Here is a 19,538-nt window from a genome sequence, read left to right as displayed (position 1 = left end):
TTTCTATTTTGCGATAAGCATGTTTTCTTGGATCGAAGGAAAGCAACAAAAGTAAAATGAAAATAATGTATCAATGCAAATTGCTATACCTAACTGTTTTTCTACAAAATAGAATAGTCTATCAATGTAAAACTATTAATTGTATTTTGTTGTTGTGACCAATATTAAAATTTGTAATTGCTTATAGAATTTTTGTTAAGAGCATATTGCGAAACACTTTAATTGATCGAGAACAAAATGAAAGGGCAAAAGCCACAGAGCGGGAACATGTAAGGAATATAAAAGAATAAGTGCAGTTTTTTAGATAAAGGTTTGTTTTTATCTCACAGTCACACATCATTTCGACAACGGCAAAAATGCTGAAAATGTTAATTTAGATTTTTAGTCCGTAGTTATAAGTTATATTTGAATTTATTTATTATCCATTTAATTAGTTTTAGATTAGTTGTGAGTAACTCTTGTTGAAAAATTAAATCAGTAAATACTTAAATATGTGAATAAACTAATAAGATGAAATAAAGTATCGTTTTTTTCGTTACATATATGTATGTATGTTCCCTGAACATACCATATACATTCACTGAACATACCAGGTACATTCTCAGAAAATACACATGTATATTCACTGAACATACCAGGTACATTGTCAGAACATGCACATGTACATTCACTAAACATACCATGTACATTCCCAGAACATACCATGAATATCCAGTGTATTAACTCTGACAGATTCCTGGAACATACATGGAATGTTCATAATGGAACTCACGTATGTCCCTGGAATATGCATGTACATCACATGAATGTTCCAGGTATATTCTGGGAATATCATTTTGCTATGTGGGTGGCTACTATTTCTAATACCTTGTTCTCGAATAATGATTCCAACTCCATGGAAGAACCCTTTGTATCGGGGGTTTGCACTTCGTTGGTCGTTAATGAACTTCACTTTAACGGTTTCCATAGGCGTGACAGCGAAAATGGCTTCGCAAACTCCAGCCCCCAAACCGCACAATAATCGATTTCCAGGTGATAGTGAACCGTCTGGTTGCACTACCATTCCCTTGAACGTTTCAAATGAGCCAAACCTTAAAAAAATAGATAATGAATAGATTTTTGGGAAAAAAATTTTAAACTCCATCGCAAGTTCGTCTGTTAGGTAGGAATAGTGAAGCAGTGGAAAGTTCGGTTACCTTACGGCGCTCTTGGGAATGGATCCATACAGTAGCACACTGAGGCCTCGATAGAGGCCAAAAAATCCGTGGTTCTTCACAGTTTTCTTCACACAATCCCCAATGCCCTCGTACTGCTTTGCGGCCCCCTTTTCATCCAGTTGTAACTGTGTTTTTACGTATTCGGTGGGGAAAGTTATGCATATTTCGATACCGCCAGTTATTCCACCTGGAACCATCAGCTATATTAACGGTTTTGACAAATTATAAATTTTTTTCTTTGGTGCGAAGATTTTCCCAAATTTTTTCACTGTTTTAATTTTCGATTACTGAGCTCGTTGGATTCTTTAAATGAGTATAAAACTTGGAGTTTTTTTAGCGGGTGTTAAACAGTTTCAGATTGGAGTTTTTAGTTATTTCGGTTAACTGTGGTCGAGCGGGTTTATTTTAGAGTTGGTTGAATTTCTCACTTCTTTGCGATGAAAATAATTCAAAAGAAATTCCTGGTTTCCAGACAATTTTATTGTTTACCATTTAAAATGTTACGAAAACGTTTCGGTGTTTTTCTCCACCATCATCAGTTTGTCTTCACATTTGGCACGCCATTCTTGATTGAATCAGGAAAATATACACAATGGATGAAAATAATATATATTTTGAAACATTTTGGACGATTTGATTTTTTTACAGAACTTGAATTTTTGCAAGCGCGTTTTTCTAGTTCAACTGATAGTGTTTCTCCTCAATACTCATATACAGAGTGTTCAAGACCATATTAGAACAGAGGAAAAAATCGTTGACTATTACCTGCAATGATGCCTTTAACTCCTTTGTTTCCTCCACCAGCAGCTGCGGCAGCCCCATTTTGAAGCAACCACGGTCTACGGTGGAATGGTGAGGAGGACGCTCTTGGTGGATTTTGAGGTGACATGCTAATCGCCAGGTTTGGGTGAGGTGTCTGCCATTTAATTCACAAAATTAATAACTATTCTCAGGCTAATGTCCTGTTTAACTAAACATTATTGCTTCTGCTCTCACTATAAGCGATATTAGATAATATGTACCCAGTTACGTGCTCTACGGTTATTCTACGCGCTCGCTAAATAAACATTTGGTTTATAAATGCCTACATTTAGCCTATTTGCATTAGAACTTTTAAGACATTTTTCTGTAAAATTCGCTCAAATCTCGGCTACAGTTGTGACACGTAACGTTTGCTTTCCTTCACTGGGTGAGCACTTGACTTGCCATATCAGTTCGCTGTTCAAACTGATTGATAAGGAAATATTCCGATCATACTTGAAAGCTTACATATTAATGAATAACATTTGAATATGAATGAGACTTTTATCGAAACATTCCCGTTTTTGCCCGCATTCAGCCAAATCTAGTCAAAGTCCACTAATTGCCGACAGTAGCTTACAGAAGGCTTAAATGAACTTAATAAACACACTTAGCTAAGTCTCAGATAAACCAATTTAAAGCCAGGTAAACATCAAGTGCTTCGTGTGTAAACGCTTTGTCTAATGTTTTTCTGAACTTTGCAAAGCGCAAATAAGCGCGCGCTAGAATGGAAGATTTGTATTAATTTTTTAAGCATGTGCGCCAAGATTTCAGTAGACTGAAGCAAAGACCTTTTCTTCGTCCATATAAAAATCACCTACTCTTTAGCATATTCATAAAGCATTATCGAAAAGAACGCTAATAAAATTCAGCAGACACTCACCCAATCACCAATTACAAATGCATCAAACCGATTAACTAAATTGTTGAAAGCAGTTGAAGGACGATAGAAATGTTACTGCTTAACCTTGTCGACTTTACAAATTCATGAACAAATCCAACCATCAAGCTGAGTGTGTGATTTTGATTAACCACTAGTTTTAACACTGAAAGGCAGATTGTTTATGGATGTTGTGTTCAAGAGATAAAAGTGATGAAACTAGTGCCAGTTCAGAGTTTGATTAATTGGGTATTTTTGAGAAAATCAGTAGTAGATTCACTGAAGCGGTTTAGTTTTTTGGCTTTTTGGGGCCAAATTCAGCATTTTTTCGTTCTTAGCTCATCGCACTCGGTCATTAAAGCTGGCAACGCAAGACAGCTAATAAAGCGCGGTTTTTATTAAGCATCCAAACTATGGCTTCGTTAATTTGGCCAGTACGTTATTAGGCAACAATCTATAGGGAAAAACTGGTTTGTAATTGCCTGAAAAATTTGGGAAGCGGCGTTCAATGTAAGGCGCCTTTTCGGGTCAATGCCAGCATATGAGCGCCTGTCAAAAAGGCAGAAAATCCCGTTTAGTTCCTCCAGATCCACATGGGTTGAACTTACCAAATCGCGCCTTAATTTCCATAAAATTCTGGAAAACTTGAAAAATGGCCCGCACTTAGTGATTTGTTGACAACGGTGTTTAACCTCTAAACGTCAGAGCTACGATTTTCACTATCAAAACAATGCCCTGTTGTCAAGGTGGCGGGCAAATTCGCATTGAGCTCGGATAGTTTTTAACTCAATCTAATTTGTGCCGCAGACTTTTTCACATTGCGCTCATCAGCGGAAAACTATGGCCAATTGCAGTGGCAGTGGCAATTTTTTACCTCAAATAGGTGAGATAAAACGGGATTAGGACGTTGTAAAGGCGATCTTCTGGGATGAAATTGGGTGCGTGACAACCCCGGAAATCGATTGAAGATCATTGATGTTAAAAGCAGTAGAGGTCAAATCCATTGAAAACTTGTCTTAATCTATGTTGTAAACTATTAGCTACTGATAACAAAGCGCTTTTGGGCAACGTCTCCCATCATTTGCTCACTAACTTATTGTTTTTTAGGGATTTAGCAAGAAACCACAGGTTTTAAATAAAATTTAATTTCTGTATAATTTTTTCTTTCGAATAGTCAATAAAATGAATCTGAAATAACTCGCTTTCAACTAAAGTTAATTCCAATAAAATTACATCAGCTTCCTACGTTGAAAAAAATCCAGTCTACCATCCTGGCGTAGTGTTTGCCAATCGTCGAATTCTTCGAGTGTTTCGGTCCTGATCCCGGATCTTTTTCTCCATTTCGGCGTCGGTTAAGGTTTCCAGAAAAGGGGCCCACTGGTCAGATTCCGATGGCGGCCTAAGTGAAAAAAATCTATTGAAATCATCTTTCTCTAACATTAACATTCCTTGGATTGGACTTTTACCTGAAAGGAACTTCCACTGTGGGCAAGGGAGCTTCGCTAAAGGCATAAGTTCGTTGATGCCAGCTTAACTGTCCTCTAATTGAGTATGCAATCGCCGTTACAAACTCGCCGCCTAATCCCAGCTCGGAGCAAAGCTTCAAGGCGAACTCTTCGGGGTTGTTCTGCTTTTCACTCATGTCCCATTCAACCTGGACAGGCGTTGATTACTCCAAAACTCCAGTCAGGTTGGACGGGGCTTACCTGGTCAACCAGTGAAGTGTTTCCCACATGGATGTTTAGTTTAACGATCACTCGCTGGTCGGTGTTTTCCTCAATAATGCTTGGGGGCTCGTTCGGAAAGGCCTCAAGTTGCTGCCTAATGGCTTGGGCAATTGCCGGCACAAATGCGAGCGGATTCAAGTCCAAGTCATCGCATAACACCTCGGCAAACTGTTCCGGCGTTATCAGACTCTCTAGAAATGCGTCGCAATGAAACAAGCGCCTATGCTAAAAGTCGGCTGTTGTAGTACCGCTTTTGTTCCAAGTGAAAGTATCGCGAAGTTTTTGCCCCTCAATTTCCATGTCCAATCGAATCGGCACCAACAGCTCTTGTTGGCAAGCGTTTTCGATGTTCAATTGTGGATCAGTGTCGTCGAAGCACAGCGGAAACGTCCTTATCTATAAAAAAAATCAACGGTTTTGTTAAAGTCTTCGAAGGTTTTTTGGGGCTATTAGCACCTTTTTGGCTGCCACTCGATTTCTGTTGATGGGAGTAGCCTGAGGCACTGCGTCCAAGTGACTGGAATTGGGCAAGGATGGCACCCATTGGGTGTTTTTCTTGCTCTTGCTTTCCCTGGGAGCGGGCGGGTCGCTTGTGTGCACCGACACTGCCTTGTATCTGCGAGTTGATTCGTCTAGCGGTTTTTTTAGGGTATAAAGTGCATTCTTACTTGTCATCGTTTCCCTCAATAATATCCTCCACCTCAGAGGCACGTAACAGGGAAATACTGCTGGCCAGACAATGTTGGGACAGCCCCAACTCGATCAGTTTTCTTCGTTCTTCATTGGTAATCGAGCGTCTGAACATGCCAGGGTATTTTTTGTACAGGGAGCCTCGGAACAAGCGCAAGTAGTTCCCAACCTGTTAAAATTGTAAAATTTTAGGATTTTGGATCAGTTCTTGGTGTTTAAGTAACGCGATTGTCGAGTGTTAATCGGGGACAGGTTCAACTTGCCTCTGAGCCAACGCAGAAGTATTCCCCATTATCTTCCAACTTGAATGTGACCGGTTTATCCCCGTACGTCCGGACTGCCATTTTTCCTTCACAGTTTCGCTGAGATTTTCCAATTAAAGTTCTTGTTATTAAACAAGATTCCGGCACTTATAAACAATGGACTGACAGTGAAATGTCAATGTCACACGCGTCTAGCGGTAGCACAGATATTATGCTTGCCCGGATCTTGGCAACTCTGCATCCGCTAAAAGGCGCGCAGTTTGAAAATTTACATTTGCGCCTTGAAGTATCCTTGTAAAACAAATTGCAGCATATTTAAATAAATTCCCAAATTAAGAAAAATTGTTAATAAAAAAATTTCCCATACGGGTGGTGCGAATTTAGGTAGACTTAATCTAATTATATAAAAATGTAACCAAATACCTACACTTATTGTTTCTTTTAAATCTTCGTTACCTTTATAAGCTACTCAAAAAACTTTCTCCATAAAAACTGCCTCAAAATATTTCTTCATTTTTCGTTTCCATTTGAAGCCATCAACATATTTTGGGAAGCGTCACAGCAGGCAAATTGGTACGGACTTGAAACACTTTCTTACCAATATTGTTTAGGAAACTTAATGCAATTTATTTAAATATGCTCCTGCAAATTTGTTTTACAAAAATACTTTTGCGCTAAATGTACATTTTTAAACTGCGCGCCATTCACCGAAAATATCTGAGCTACCGTTAGATACGAGTGTCAGTGTCAGCGCGTCGTCGACTTGGATGGTGGTCGTTGTGTCTTTTTCTAAACATTTTTTTGCGCATAAAGGATTTTATTGATATTAAGGGAAAAAATCGCGAAAAAGATTTAATACAATAGGGTTTTTTCATTTAAAAAAACTGGATGACTTTCTGCTTGTTCGCTGAAATTACTTTTCTCTCATACAGTCGCCTAACAGCTTGAAAATGGATTTACGGGGAATAGAGAATTGCACTGCCTATAAGGTACATACATATATTAATTAATTAATACACAAACACATATGTATGTATAATGGGAATAATAGATATCCTAAATGTTACGCACCATATTAACGTCAAAGTACACCAGATAATTTTGATTTTGGCACTAAAAATCTATAACAGAACCGTAAAAAACAAAATGTAACAAAATCTAATGGGATTTTATTGCACCTTAAAGCAGTTTAATTGTGGAAATTTACGAACTCTAAAACCCAGTGAACAATTACTTAAAATAAACACATATAGGTGTGATTAAACCCCCACTGGAAAAGTTTACAAAGTAAAATCGAATAAAACATTTGTATTTAACGGCAAGAAATCGGATATTTATAATATTTCCATCAACCAAACTCGCTTTACGTAGCCAATGATGTACAATAACATAGGTAAATAATTATCAACTAATATAACGTTCTAACGAATCATTTTGAAGCCCCGAGTTTTAAAATGGTAACGATTTTTGCATATGCAAGACAATTTAAAAGCCAATAAACGTTTCAAACTAAAGAAATTACTAATAAAAATGTAAGCAGCACTGTTCCTTTGAAGAAATCCGTATTTGAATTTGCATATGCAAAACAATTTTAAAAGTCCATAAGCGTTTCAAAATAAGCAATTACTAATAAAAATATGAGCAGCACCGTTCTTTTGAACAAATCGAAAAAAGCCACCAACCCACAACTGCTGAATACTTTAAAAATAATTTGCGACTAAAAAACTAGAAATACGACGCACAGAAATGAGCATTATAGTCTAAATATAGGATATTGGTGCTTAGAAGTCCCCGTGAAAAGTTAGCTGAATTATTTAGATCAGGTACTAAACAGCCTAACGTTAATATTAAAGACGCATGAGATAGAAAATTTGAAAAACCATAATACAAATTGTGATGTCTGGACGACAAAGAAGAGCATTTTTTGAGTTTCAAGATGGAAAAATCAATTTAATTAATACGCGTAATCTAATATTTGCATTGTTCTTATGTACACGCTAGTAGTTATCACAGTCTTACATTATTCAAAATGTTAATATCATGCTAGTATTTTAAATATGCTCAAGTAAGCGTAAACACTTGAGATAGACGTGCTTAGCATTTCTAAATAAAATGCAATGGAAATCATTGGATAGAAGTTTCAATGGCAAATTAACTTTGCTGATTTCCTAGTCGTTCGGCGTTCAAAAAAACGTGACTTTTACTAAAATAACAGCATGATACTAAGCAAAACAGTCAAAAAAATGATCTCTCCTATTAAATAAAATGGGGGTTGGCCTGGTACCAAGATGGTTCAGCTAGTTTATCACATGGAGTTAAATGGTCCAAATCAAGCGTGGAAAAAAATATATGTTAATGAGGACTTGCTGGTCAAAAAGCAACAGATCTATTTGCAATTAATGTAACAGCGCTACTTGATACCAGGCGCTTTGTTAGCAATACGAACTTGACCCACTGATTTCACTTACATGATATAATTTCCTGATTTTAGTTACAAAAGAGTTGTTGAATGTGAAAATAGTAGTCTGAATTTCGTTCTTTTTTCCGAATTAAACAGCTAAAAATCTCTCGCTGTATATTTTGGCGCGATGTTTCGGATCCAAAACCAGCTTGATGTTGCGCTCAACTCGAAGGATTCTATCTTTGAACCTGCAACGATCTCTAGCATACGTTTCCCAATGGCCCTTTCTGGCTGCTTCATAGGCGAATGACCATTTGATCATTCGGTGGACTGTGCATAGGTTTTCATCGGGGGCAAATGTGACCTGAAAATGATTTCGATTTTAATCAACTTGCTCATTTTATAACGCGAATTGGATCGATGGAAAAACAAGTGTTTTTACATCGTTTAGGCATACGCAGGCTTGAATAAATGGCGAAACGTCGGCAATTAAAAAAAGCATGCATTTGTTTTCTGAAACACCGAAGCATGAATCAAAGTTCATCATCGAGATGAGTCAGAACAGCAACAGTTAATAATCCTCTAAATAAGAGCCACTAATATGGATTGTACAAAGTTAAAAACCTATTAAACTCTCATTGCCGTCAAGTTTGTTTGGCCAAAAGGGACGGTACCTAAGCTGGTTGGTTATTCTTGGAATGCGCACTAAAGAAATCCATTGTTAGGCTTACTTTCACTTAAGACAGAATAATGGGGTTTTAATAGTTCCCATGATAAAAGCCTGATGAAACGCAAACAACAATTGAATATGCCAGGCTATCAGTTATTATGTGAATAAAATTATCGTGTTCTGGTTGTGAATGGTTTCCACTATCGGTCAAGGCCTTAGTCAATAACAAGATTTATGAGTTGAGAATGGCATTGCGGACAACAGCACCCAAGGAAGGAATTGACCTTGTTTGAAAAGTTGGCCCTGAGGGTAAATGATTAGAGAGTTTCGGGTTTTGTACCTGATTTTGTTGAATCTGTTCATCAGCTTTAAGATTTAAGGCTATTAATAAGTTGCTCATTGTCCTTATTACTTGAGATGGCTAATCAAGATAAAAATACCGCATCGAGTCTTATCAGGCGCTTAGAATTATAGGCTATAGATACAGAAATTCACATGCTTAGGGTGTATTTCTTACCTTTCTTGGAGTCACTGTACGGTAAACAACTTCGTCACTGCTCCCACTTTGATCAGCAGCTTCTTCGTCCTCATTATCATCTTCATTTTCATAATCATCTTCTTCCTCGGACAGATCGTCCATGCTTTCCACATCAGCCTTCTCAAACATGATAAAACTGTCCTCACTTTCGCTGACTGAGAGTCTTCGCCTAGAGGAAGCAGGCTCTTCATCACTGGATTCGTCTTCGCTGGTAAACTCCTCAATGCCCTCATTATCAGAGGCAACAAATGAGTCCTCACTGGCCGTTAAAGATGACCTGCGGATCTTGATGCGTGACCGCCAGATGAATACTTTCTCACTTGAGTTGTTGTCGAGTTGAGAGTCCTCAATGGAGTTGCTGTTGAGTTGAGAGTCCTCACTTGAGTTGCTGTTGAGTTGAGAGTCCTCAATTGAGTTGGATATGTGCATGAATTCGGGCTGGCGAGAAGAGGGTGAATTGTGATCCAAAGCGTCCGACGACTGACTTAAAGATGGCCTGCGGATCCTGATGCGTGACCTCCAGATGTATACTTTCTCAATTGAGTTGTTGAGTTGAGAGTCCTCAATTGAGTTGGATGTGTCCATGACTTCGGGCTGGCGAGAAGAGGGTGAATTGTGATCCAACGCGTCCGACGACTGATGCTTTTCTGTGACTTTATTAACTTCGGGGTGCTCTTTCAACTGTTGGCCGTGAAATGGGCCGACCTTCGTGGAACCCAGCAATGTGTGAATTGCTTCATTGCCTCTACCCAACTCACCCTCTTTATCTAATGGACTACCTGATGGTGGTTCGGGCAAGCGGGGGCTGTTTTCGCAGGCCATTATCGGTTTATGACCAGAATTTGGGTAATTAAGTAAAGAATTGTCAACTGGTCGCATGTTACTCGGGAATTCGTTGACGTAGTTCGGATTAGTGAACGTTTTCTGCGAACGGAGCGTTCGATTGTTGGTGACAAAGTTTGGGGCACATCGTGTTGACGGGCTTACGGGTCCCTTCATCGGGCTTTTGGCGCTCGGGCACCCCAATGACAACATTGTTAATATTGTGATTCGCTTATTGGTCACAGTAACAACAATGTCTGCAACAACAACAAACAGTTCTTGCGATCAAAAACTTACAATGAAAATGGTGAGTTGCACTCCCAGCGCTGTTCAGGCTTGGCTCTTTCAAATGCGGTGTGAATTTTTTCGTAGTTTTACCGGAATTTTCGCAGGACACACTTTGGAAACTTTCAATATCACTTGGTAAAGATTCAGCATTAAAAACAGCCATTTTAAACAGATATTCAGGATTGTCGCTCAATATCACAACATAGTTAGCCTGCCATTTTGAAATAAATGACTTTCACTCAATCATTCCTTGACATGTAAGATTAAATCGGTGTTGCCACGTAGTCAAAGAAAAAATTGTATAGTGTGGAATTCTCTAGTGTTTAGTTAGTGCTTTTGTCTAGCGATGCTTAACGCGCGTAGTCCAGGGAAAAAACGTGCTTAATTAATAAGTGATCAGCATATGTGCCTTATAATGTTGTTAATTTTATTGGGTTCGGACGGTACTCCTGTACGTCGATCAAAACATCCATTCCTACTACCCAACGAGTTCAATGCGCGCAGCGTTGCCAGTCTCCACCAAAATAGCAAATCCATAAGATATAACGGAAAGTAAAAAATTACATTTGCACTAGAAGCACATAGTGATGCGAACAAAAGTTATCGAACGACTGAACACAGATCAGATACGAGTATCATATTTGTATTTGTATAATAAATTCATGCCAAGACTAAACAGTTAGTCTAATATGCGAGCGTAATGCAACACTATTGGTCTTTATGTATCATTGCAAATATGTAAAGCTAACAAGAGTTATTGTTGGCGGACTATTAAAATTACGAACCAGGAAAGATTGGCTATTTGGGTGGCGACTGGCAACACTGCGCGCATTGAACTCGTTGCGTAGTAGGGAGGGCTGGATTGATCACATTGACTGAGTGACAAATCCTTGAGACAGCATAATCGTAATTATCTTTTACTGGAACGGCAACCTTGCATTTGCTTGTCCTGCCCTCTAGTTAGTCAGTCGCTATTTATAGCATATGGCACATCGTGGAAGAATTTAAAAAAACGTTGCTTTTCGTTTACAAACCGGTAAAAGAACTATTTACTATAACGAAACCATTTTGATGCCTTATCTTTTAGTTTAGAAACGGAGAATGAAAAAATTTAACAGCATCTTTTTGTATTGTTTTTTTTTATAAAATACTTGGCACAAATAGGATAAATTGGGCCAGTTTGTAAAATAAAGCTTTCGTCTGATTGTCAAGGAAGTTTACTTTAGTCGAGAATAGTATGAAAACAAAAACTAATTAAAAATAATTAGCTCTAAAAGACTTGACCTGATTATAAAAATTCCCTTAGGAGAAAGTTGCGCAAAAAATTACTTAAAAAAACTCTTCCCAAACTGTAAAACTTGATTCCCATCCAATTAACGACTGGAAATATTTGAAACCACTTTAGGAGAAGGTACAAAAACAAAGAAAATATAAAAGCTGAAACTGAACTCTCTCAAGTCCAACATTCACATTTAAACATACAAATCGAATAATAATTAAAAAGACAACTATGTAAGCTAATATTTTATATTGAATAAATTTATATTTTACAAATATATTACAATTTTACACTGACTTATAAATAGTATAGAAAGATATATTAAAAACTGTATAAGAGTCTTAACGTGGAATAAATTATCCTTCGATTATTATACACCAATTGCTATTTATTCCCGTTATGCTTAGGCGTTTCTGATTAGAAATAAATCACAAGCTTCGTGTGTCATGTAAATACAAAAGACAAATATTCTCAAGCTCACTTGCGCATGCAGTTCTTGAGAATATTTTGTTTCGTTTATACTGTTCTATATTATATTGTAAAAGAGAAATTAAAGTGATATAAATAATAAATAGGTATGTAGACAAGACGCTCAGCTCAAGGCATTTGAATACCTGCAAAGGGCCCGGAAGGAAAAAAATACAGGAAATATGGAATGTTTTTTAAATTATCGTTATACATACTATCTTTAATATATTAAAAGGGTAGCTACATGTAATTTGAGTAGGCTTCAGTCATTTCCCTAAATACATATAAAAACATGAAAACTGTCGGGGTTACTGTTGAATTTTTTGAACAAAATAACAAAACAATCTTAAATAAAAGTCTCTAAAATTAATCCAATCTGATGCGTGTCGCTGATCAAAGAAAGTTTGAACGTTTCTAAAATAACATGTGTACCTGCAAGTCTCGTATATTACATTAAAACACCGATTTAAAAATCATATACAAAATAACACTGATTTATTGCTATCGACTTTTCTCCGTTACATACGACGTAGTTTTAGAATTTTACTTTTAGACCATGGAGTCTCAAATATATTCTACGGACAGTTAATTTTACATAGAATTTCACTAGCTAATATTTTATGTATATAAAAGGAATTTCTTTACAGGGTGGCTTAAACATCAACTATTCAAGAATATTTTCTCTATGGATTTTTAATGGGCGTGTGGGAAATCTTGGGGGTTATATTTCGGCTGGCTTTAAAGGAAAAAGCGCGTTTTGCATCTTAAAAATCATGTATCAACAGTGGCTAAATCCGATTTAACTGCTGCCAAAACATCGTTTGTTTTTGCAAGCAAAACGGTCATTTGCCCTAAAGTTCAACCCTCTTTTTTTAATTATTTGTAACGTTCGATTCATTGTTTCATTTGTAGTTGCCATTTGTTCGATCATCTGGTTCACGTAGTTAGTTAGTATTTACAACAACTATTATAAATAATTTAAAGTTGGTTTTGATTATAGCCACATCGTACAGAATCGAGTATACAGGTTTGATTAATTTTTCTGTTTGCGTCGCAAAATCAACAAAACATCCTTCAATAAACCATCTGTTATAAACATCTTATTTATTAATCTGATATGTGAAAAAATAATGCTTTTATTATTTTTTTATTATCATTACAACTACTTACTTTTGGTGTTTTGCCTTAAGTTATTTTGTGACGAAAAAATGGGGAAAACAACTGGAAATTCCAACGTAAAAACTTGATTAAGTTGTTCATATTGGAAGCGTAATCAAGCTTAGATTTGATCGGTTACGGCTCGTCGCTTGTCCTAATAACTAATCAAAAGTAAGTTCGATGTGCACTGAATATTCAGAGGCTCCCATTTGATTGCTTTGGCAGTATTATTGAATAAACGTGTGAAAAGTGAGCTGTTTTCGCTCTCAGCCCATTGGCTGATGAATGATTGTCGCAGAATCAAACACTCGCCTCTGAACATTGATATAAACTGTCCTAATAGCTATATGACACAGTTATATGTATATAAACAGGGGGCCGGACATTACAAAAGCATAAACAATTACATAATCTAAAAATAATAAATCACATTTAATTCGCTCATAACGAAAGCCAAGTATCGTCCCATTACGTATAAGTAGAAAAAGTACTAATAAATAAAAGCACAAGCTGCCGCAATAGTTAGAAAGTAACCTTTCCATCACTGGATTTGTATCGAGTGCAATGAGTGACTAAATGATGCGATGATTTAATGAGCAATTTCGCCGATTAGATCCACATCAAATAAAATAATAAATATAACAAATTTACAAAGACGGAGGAGGGGATTACACACAATACTCACTTTACGCTAAATTTGACACAAACGAGATTTAGTGTTAAAAGTCGTGATTCGGGGCTTTAGACAAGAAAACCTTCGTTGCCGTTGACGCGAATTTGCGCCCGAATGTTCTGTACACTGTTCATGATCTTCTTCTGATGTCCGACCAGAGTGATGCCCAACTCGGTCAATTCCTTCACGGTGAGATTCACCACCGCGTCCATTGAGTTGACGCCTCCAGCATGGAAATTCTCCAAGTATCGCGTCATTTTTATGGAGTTGAGCCACTCTTCGACGGAGGTAAACTGGGTTAAATCTGGCGCGTCTGCTGATAAGGGATTGGTGGAACTGGAAAGCGAACAACCGGTTCAGAACAATTGCTCAGAAAAATCGAATAGTAGGTACATGTCGAATTGGTCGCCTAAAAGCTAGGGAAGGCTCTGAAATCCCCAGAAATTGATCAAAGAGGCGGCAAGAGTTACTGACATGGTGTTTAGGCAGGCACATGCATTTTCTTGAAAACAAACTCTGAGTGTTGGACTGTTTATTTTCGTTTTACACTCGCTAGTCGATAGGAAGCACAGCTAACAAAGTTCAAGCATTATCTACTACTATACAGGGTGATTCACGGTGAGTCGTTTATAATTCTGATTTATTTTCCTGACTGCGTGTACTTGTTATGATATTCCTATCTTTCCTGGATTTCAGTCAAACTGTGAAGTTTTCCTTGAGTTTCAAAAACTCAAGGTTTTCAAGAAGGCAAAGACCTAAAAGGACGTTGATTTTTACCAATCATGAGTTTGTGTAAAATTTTAAATCTGATGATGGCGCTGTTGTCTCGCCGAAACGTAATGAAATAAACAATGTTTCAAAATTTTTACTTCACACTTTGACTGAAACCCAGGAAAGTTAGGAATATCATTCAATTATAATGCTGGGTGCTGCATTTTAACTAGATAGTTCATGCTCGTTAACGTAGATAGATGGTCAATAATCAGGGTTTGATAGCAGGAACTCAAGTTTTTCGACAGTGGTTCGCAAATCGTTTGACGTAAAATTGGCCCTGAAGATGGCTCGATTGAATTCCAGAGAATAGGGTGTTTTCATTTTTTTTTAAATGAAATAAAGAAAGTAGTTACGGCAAACATTACACTGACATAATTTTTTTGCAAAAAAGTCTCTATAATAATTTTAAAACTATGTTAAATTGAAATCACATATTTTCCGCCAAAAACGCCGAATCCGTATCGTCGGTTGCCTATCACGATTGTGACGTAGCAGGTCATATCAACAAAGTGTCTCGTGTTTATTCTCTTGTTTTCGCAGCCTTGTTTTATTATTCAAGTTATTGTGATTATCATTATTTTATTGATTATTAGTATCTTGCATAATTGAAAATAGTGACATGTATGGATCACAAAATAAGTGGTGTTTTGTGCCCAGGATGAAAGAAAAGTTAGCCGAAAAACCATTGCAAATTGCTTTAAGCATGGGGGATTTGTAAGAAAAGAAAATAATTATGAAGCAGACGATGAAATTACACTTAACGAATGGTTAGAAAAGTATAAAGATTCTGACTACGAGTATGACACAGAACCAAATTGCGTGATTTCAATTTCTTCGAATATGTGAGCATTGATAATGGCATTCGTAAAGAGAAATGTTGACCGATGAGCAAATTATCGACTCCGTAACCGCATCTACAGCTTTAAGCTATAATGAGAAAGATGACGATTTAGGTGAAACGTATTCTACTGTAGACCCTAATGCTGTTCCAACCACTTCTGAAATGACAAAAAAAAGTGTCAGAATCTCGGAATTTTCTTCAATCACGTCAAGTTCCTAATCATATATCTGTAAATTATAAAAACGCCTTTTCCGGTTCCAACTTTACCCCCGAGGTTTTTCCAAACCACTGCCGAAATTCAGTCGTTTCGCGCCATTGCGTATAAAAAACACTCGCCGTGAACAGTTTCATCAAACCATGCAAAAAATAAACAAAAAAAGCATCAAATACCTTAAAGCCCTAGAGGGATGGTTGGTTAACAAAATACAGAAAGCGTATTTACAAATTGTTAAAATCGACCCAGGCTCGGCAGGATTTAGCATTGTCGCTGGTACCACTTTTTTCATCCTTGCATTTTTTGCCCAGCTCGATCGAACTGCCATTGGTAACCCCCAGTTCGTTGAAATTCGAGTCGCATCGTTCGTTCCGGCCAGTTTCCGCGAATTGTTCCAGATTATCGCCGAAAGTCTGGAACAGTTCATTGGCTTGTTCCACACTGGGCGATGTTTCGTAAATGTTCTGCTGGAAAACCTCGTCGGGACGTTTATTGAAAATCGCCTCGTCGTTCAGTTTGAGGAAATTCGGGTCTAAGTTGGGGTAATAGTGAGGTTTCTGATTGAAGAAGTTTGATGAAGTGGTGCTGGACGCGCCACTGTAATACTGCCGATCAAACATCGAACTATTCAGCCAGTTTTCGGTGTTAAACTCCTTCATTTCGTGCTCACGCGGATCGTTGTACAGTGTTGTCTCTCTCCCACTGGGCATACCGCTAAATCTCTTTCTCATTTCATGCTCAATCACAGAGTTGCGATATCCCTGCTGCAACTGCATTTCGACCTGTTCTTGCGTCAGACTGTACGGGGTCTGCTCAATCGGCCCGTAGTTCTGCAGCAGAATAACATCGGGCAAATATTGAGCCGACAGCGAATTGATATGCGAAAGAACCTTGCAAGGGTGGTTCCTATGCAGGGAACCAAAATAGGGGTTACCGCCGGCAATTTGAAGAGTCGATGGGGAATGCAAATATGGCTGTGGTGGGTTTGGTTGCCAGGATGTGGTTGGGTGATGGTTAAGCGGTAGCGCTCTTCTAAAATGCAAAGTGAAAGATCGATGTGAGTGCATGTGTTGGTATGATCAAGCCTCCTCAAATTTCCACGTTAAATTACACCTTAGACGCTGAAAATCTAAATTCGCTCAGTTCCATGGTGCAACCAAATCGGCCCAACGGGCCAAGCGTCATCAACTACACCGCGTTGCCGAGGCAACGCGCTTGAATCCAGTGGGGCAACATTGGTTGCACCACAAAACCGTATGCGCTTTATCAAAATGTGGCAATGGAAAGTGCTAATTGTATGTAAACGTGTGCGCGTGTATAAAGGCAAGGCGCGTGTAACTAAACAGGTACTAAACAGTACAACAGGTAAAGCATAGAATGCGCCATGCTGCAAAAATGGCAAATGGCATGTGATGATCGTTTGATTTCCGTAACATTAAAGGCAAAAACTTACCGATTCTGAGCAATTTTCCTTAAAGTGTCCGGGACACGAATTAACTTATCTAGAGTTTTTACAATGGACTGGAAGGCTGGTCGGTGTGTTCGCTCCTTTTGCCAACAGTCCAGCATTAATTGATAAATAGCTTCCGGACAGTCCATGGGCGCAGGCAATCTGCAAAAAAACGGCACCGAATTAATACAGTTGACAATTTATTGCATTATATTATTGGGCATCGCAATTGGTCAATATTACTAATGACGGATGACGCTATCAGCTATCAATCCTAATGTATGTTTCACTTTATTGTCGGCTAATCGATAGTGCAAATGGAACGTAATACATTATCATAATGGCCTTAACTACGGCTCCATCTAATAAATTGAATGAGTCAAATTGATTGAGAATCATGTTGACTCGCTTGTTTACCGTCTGGTAATAGCGACGCTAATAATTCGGGAAAAACTGGATAAGCAATTACCTGTAGCCCTTTTCTATACTTTTAATAACATCCTGGTTGGACCAGTTCCAGTATGGTCGTTCGCCATAAGACATAACTTCCCAGCAAACTATGCCCATCGACCAAACATCGCTGGCAGAAGTAAACTTGCGGAAAGCAATGGCTTCAGGCGCTGTCCATCGCACTGGAATCTTGCCACCCTGCAAAGAAATTAAACATTCAATAGCGAAAACTCGGGGCAATCCAGTGGTGCAAAAAACGTGTCCCAACCGGCTTTGCGTAGTAAAGTCGCTTAGGTTGACGCCCGAAGTCCGTGCCGAAATGAGCCGAAGTGGACTTCGGCTTGAAACACATTGGGATAAAACTGTTTGCACCCCGGGTTGTTATTCAATTTAGACGAAAGTTCTAATACTAGATTTTTTCAACTAATAAAAAACCCACTTACCCTCGTCGTGTACGCTCCTTCAGTGGCACTTTCTATTTCCCTACTTAAACCGAAATCCGCTATTTTACACACTAACTCAGAATTAACTAACACGTTTCTAGCTGCCAAGTCTCTATGCACATAATTCATCTCACTAAGATACTGCATACCGGCAGCAATGCCCCTTAGCATTCCCACCAACTGTATCACCTTGAACTTGCCATCGTTTGCCTGCCAAATAAACAGATATTAAACGAATGAAAAATGAAAAATAGTGGTTAACTCACCCTTAAAAACGTATCCAATGAGCCATTCTCCATGTATTCGGTGATGATCATGACGGGGTTCGATTTGGTGACGACGCCCTGCAGGAAAATGACGTTGGGGTGCTCGAACTGGCCCATAATCGATGCTTCGGTGAGGAAGTCGTTTCGGCTTTTATCTAACGAGCCCGCCTTCAGGGTTTTAATGGCTACCCCGATTTCGGCCCCGTTCATCTTCAGTTTGCCCTTGCAAACGTCACCGAACTCCCCACCACCTTGAAAATAACACCCTAATGAATTTAAATAAAAAGAAATAAGTTAAAATCATACCATGCAAAATCATAATAATAAACCTAAAACTAAACTAAACTAACCCAAACTAAATTGATGTCTCTGTTGAAGTTTAAATTGAATTTTTTATTGGTCTTAGTTTAAGTTGCTTCCCAAAAAAAAATTGTAAAAAAATATAAGTGAAGAAAGGTTAAAGTGAGTTAACTTAAAAAAAATTGTTTCAAACAATCAATACTATACTAATTACTGTCCGCGCCCAAACAGATGCAGCAAATTAAATTCAATACTTATAATTTTTTGGTAATACTCAACTAAGAATTAAGACATTTGAGAGTTTATCGCTGCATGTGTTTGGCGCGCCGATTTCAGATAGAGAATCAATTGATATTTACCTATAATTGATTCAATTGTAATGCATTTGGCATCAATTTCTCGCGCAAATTCCCGAACAGCTTGATTGGGATCTTCATAAGTGTGCGGATCGATGTAAGTGCGTGACGAACCACTTATTCCAGTAAAAAGTGGAGTGGTCACTGAAATGAACATCAAATTAGCAAAAAAACATCGAAATTTGCCATCAATTGTTTTAAAATCCATACAACCTTTCGCTGTAGCAAAACCGCAGATTAGTAAAATAAAAAAATATTCAAACACTTCAGAATTTGCGTTTTTTATGTTCAACTTGCAAAGGAATTGGGCGCGAATACGTAGTAATGAACCGGACGTTTTGTTTACGTTAGCTCCAGGCGTCCTCAGATGCGATGTAGTTGCAAACAAAGCGATTTGTTTGCTACCCCATATTGACATCGCCAAGTAGTAGCATCGCAAAGTGCAGGGGCGGATCCAGCTTTAAAGTCAGGGGAGGGGGTTATGTAGAAAAAATACAGTCTTCTGTTATCTATGAAATTAGAAAAATGATCGTCGTTTTGTGCAAGGGTGGCGCAAGATTATTGCAAAA

General features: G+C 38.1%; 4 protein-coding genes across 16 annotated transcripts in view; all 4 read right to left on the bottom strand.

The window, feature by feature from the left end:
• Positions 1–3,733, bottom strand: part of LOC109543234 (putative tricarboxylate transport protein, mitochondrial) — a 5,939-nt gene extending 2,206 nt beyond the window's left edge. The window contains exons 1-5 of one of the 4 annotated variants that reach the window (XM_019912846.2): positions 3,507–3,615; positions 3,381–3,447; positions 1,983–2,133; positions 1,197–1,404; positions 868–1,091 (exon numbers count right to left, since the gene is read on the bottom strand). In XM_019912846.2, coding sequence (XP_019768405.1) covers positions 868–1,091; positions 1,197–1,404; positions 1,983–2,106 — 556 coding nt within the window. In that variant the 5' untranslated portion in view covers positions 2,107–2,133; positions 3,381–3,447; positions 3,507–3,615. Of the gene's footprint in view, positions 1–867; positions 1,092–1,196; positions 1,405–1,982; positions 2,134–2,239; positions 2,456–2,901; positions 3,192–3,380; positions 3,448–3,506 lie in introns of those variants that run through there. The other 3 variants (XM_019912844.2, XM_019912842.2, XM_019912843.2) reach the window with 3 other exon arrangements.
• A 294-nt stretch (positions 3,734–4,027) lies between these two features.
• LOC109543233 (SWI/SNF-related matrix-associated actin-dependent regulator of chromatin subfamily B member 1) lies at positions 4,028–5,782 on the bottom strand. The gene is made up of 7 exons (XM_019912841.2): positions 5,579–5,782; positions 5,294–5,484; positions 5,082–5,241; positions 4,874–5,021; positions 4,605–4,816; positions 4,365–4,552; positions 4,028–4,297 (listed from the first exon to the last, which is right to left on the bottom strand). The coding sequence occupies exons 1-7, from the start codon at positions 5,657–5,659 to the stop codon at positions 4,162–4,164; spliced, it is 1,116 nt and encodes a 371-aa protein (XP_019768400.2). The 5' UTR covers positions 5,660–5,782; the 3' UTR covers positions 4,028–4,161.
• Positions 5,783–6,563: 781 nt separating this feature from the next.
• Positions 6,564–10,543, bottom strand: LOC109543226 (protein phosphatase 1 regulatory subunit 15A). 2 transcript variants are annotated; one of them, XM_048666176.1, is made up of 3 exons: positions 9,749–10,543; positions 9,167–9,562; positions 6,564–8,343 (listed from the first exon to the last, which is right to left on the bottom strand). In XM_048666176.1, exons 1-3 carry the CDS (start codon positions 10,220–10,222, stop codon positions 8,128–8,130), a joined length of 1,086 nt encoding a protein of 361 aa, XP_048522133.1. In that variant the 5' UTR covers positions 10,223–10,543; the 3' UTR covers positions 6,564–8,127. The 2 variants fall into 2 exon arrangements, with proteins under 2 accessions (XP_048522133.1, XP_019768383.2); XM_019912824.2 differs by having other exon boundaries at positions 9,167–10,543.
• Positions 10,544–11,810: 1,267 nt separating this feature from the next.
• The window catches only part of LOC109543224 (ephrin type-B receptor 1-B), a 122,153-nt gene continuing 114,425 nt past the window's right edge, over positions 11,811–19,538 (bottom strand). For 3 of the 9 annotated variants that reach the window (XM_048665513.1, XM_019912815.2, XM_019912817.2), the window contains 7 exons: positions 18,973–19,113; positions 18,314–18,579; positions 18,048–18,257; positions 17,624–17,802; positions 17,158–17,316; positions 15,881–16,736; positions 14,128–14,211 (listed from right to left, as the gene is read on the bottom strand). In XM_048665513.1, the coding sequence (XP_048521470.1) occupies positions 15,929–16,736; positions 17,158–17,316; positions 17,624–17,802; positions 18,048–18,257; positions 18,314–18,579; positions 18,973–19,113 (1,763 nt within the window). In that variant the 3' untranslated portion in view covers positions 14,128–14,211; positions 15,881–15,928. Of the gene's footprint in view, positions 14,212–15,880; positions 16,737–17,157; positions 17,317–17,623; positions 17,803–18,047; positions 18,258–18,313; positions 18,580–18,972; positions 19,114–19,538 lie in introns of all 9 variants that reach the window. The other 6 variants (XM_019912816.2, XM_019912819.2, XM_019912821.2 and 3 more) reach the window with 4 other exon arrangements.

The sequence above is a fragment of the Dendroctonus ponderosae genome, unplaced genomic scaffold (genome assembly GCF_020466585.1).
Source record: "Dendroctonus ponderosae isolate FM_Combo_2020 unplaced genomic scaffold, Dpon_F_20191213v2 Dpon_F_20191213_4, whole genome shotgun sequence".
NCBI classification, from domain to species: Eukaryota; Metazoa; Arthropoda; class Insecta; order Coleoptera; family Curculionidae; genus Dendroctonus; species Dendroctonus ponderosae.
This window is presented reverse-complemented; position numbering and strand designations above follow the sequence as displayed.

Bases quoted from the DNA above. Each gene is read 5' to 3' on its own strand.
- LOC109543233 (XM_019912841.2), bottom strand. From the start codon at position 5,659: ATGGCAGTCCGGACGTACGGGGATAAACCGGTCACATTCAAGTTGGAA. The intron at 4,817-4,873 runs GTACTACAACAG...ACGCATTTCTAG, and splicing joins TTTCACTTGGAACAAAAGCG to AGAGTCTGATAACGCCGGAA. The intron at 4,298-4,364 runs GTAAAAGTCCAA...TTTTTCACTTAG, and splicing joins ACAGTGGAAGTTCCTTTCAG to GCCGCCATCGGAATCTGACC.
- LOC109543226 (XM_019912824.2), bottom strand. From the start codon at position 10,222: ATGTTGTCATTGGGGTGCCCGAGCGCCAAAAGCCCGATGAAGGGACCC. The intron at 8,344-9,166 runs GTAAGAAATACA...AATCATTTTCAG, and splicing joins GTACAGTGACTCCAAGAAAG to GTCACATTTGCCCCCGATGA.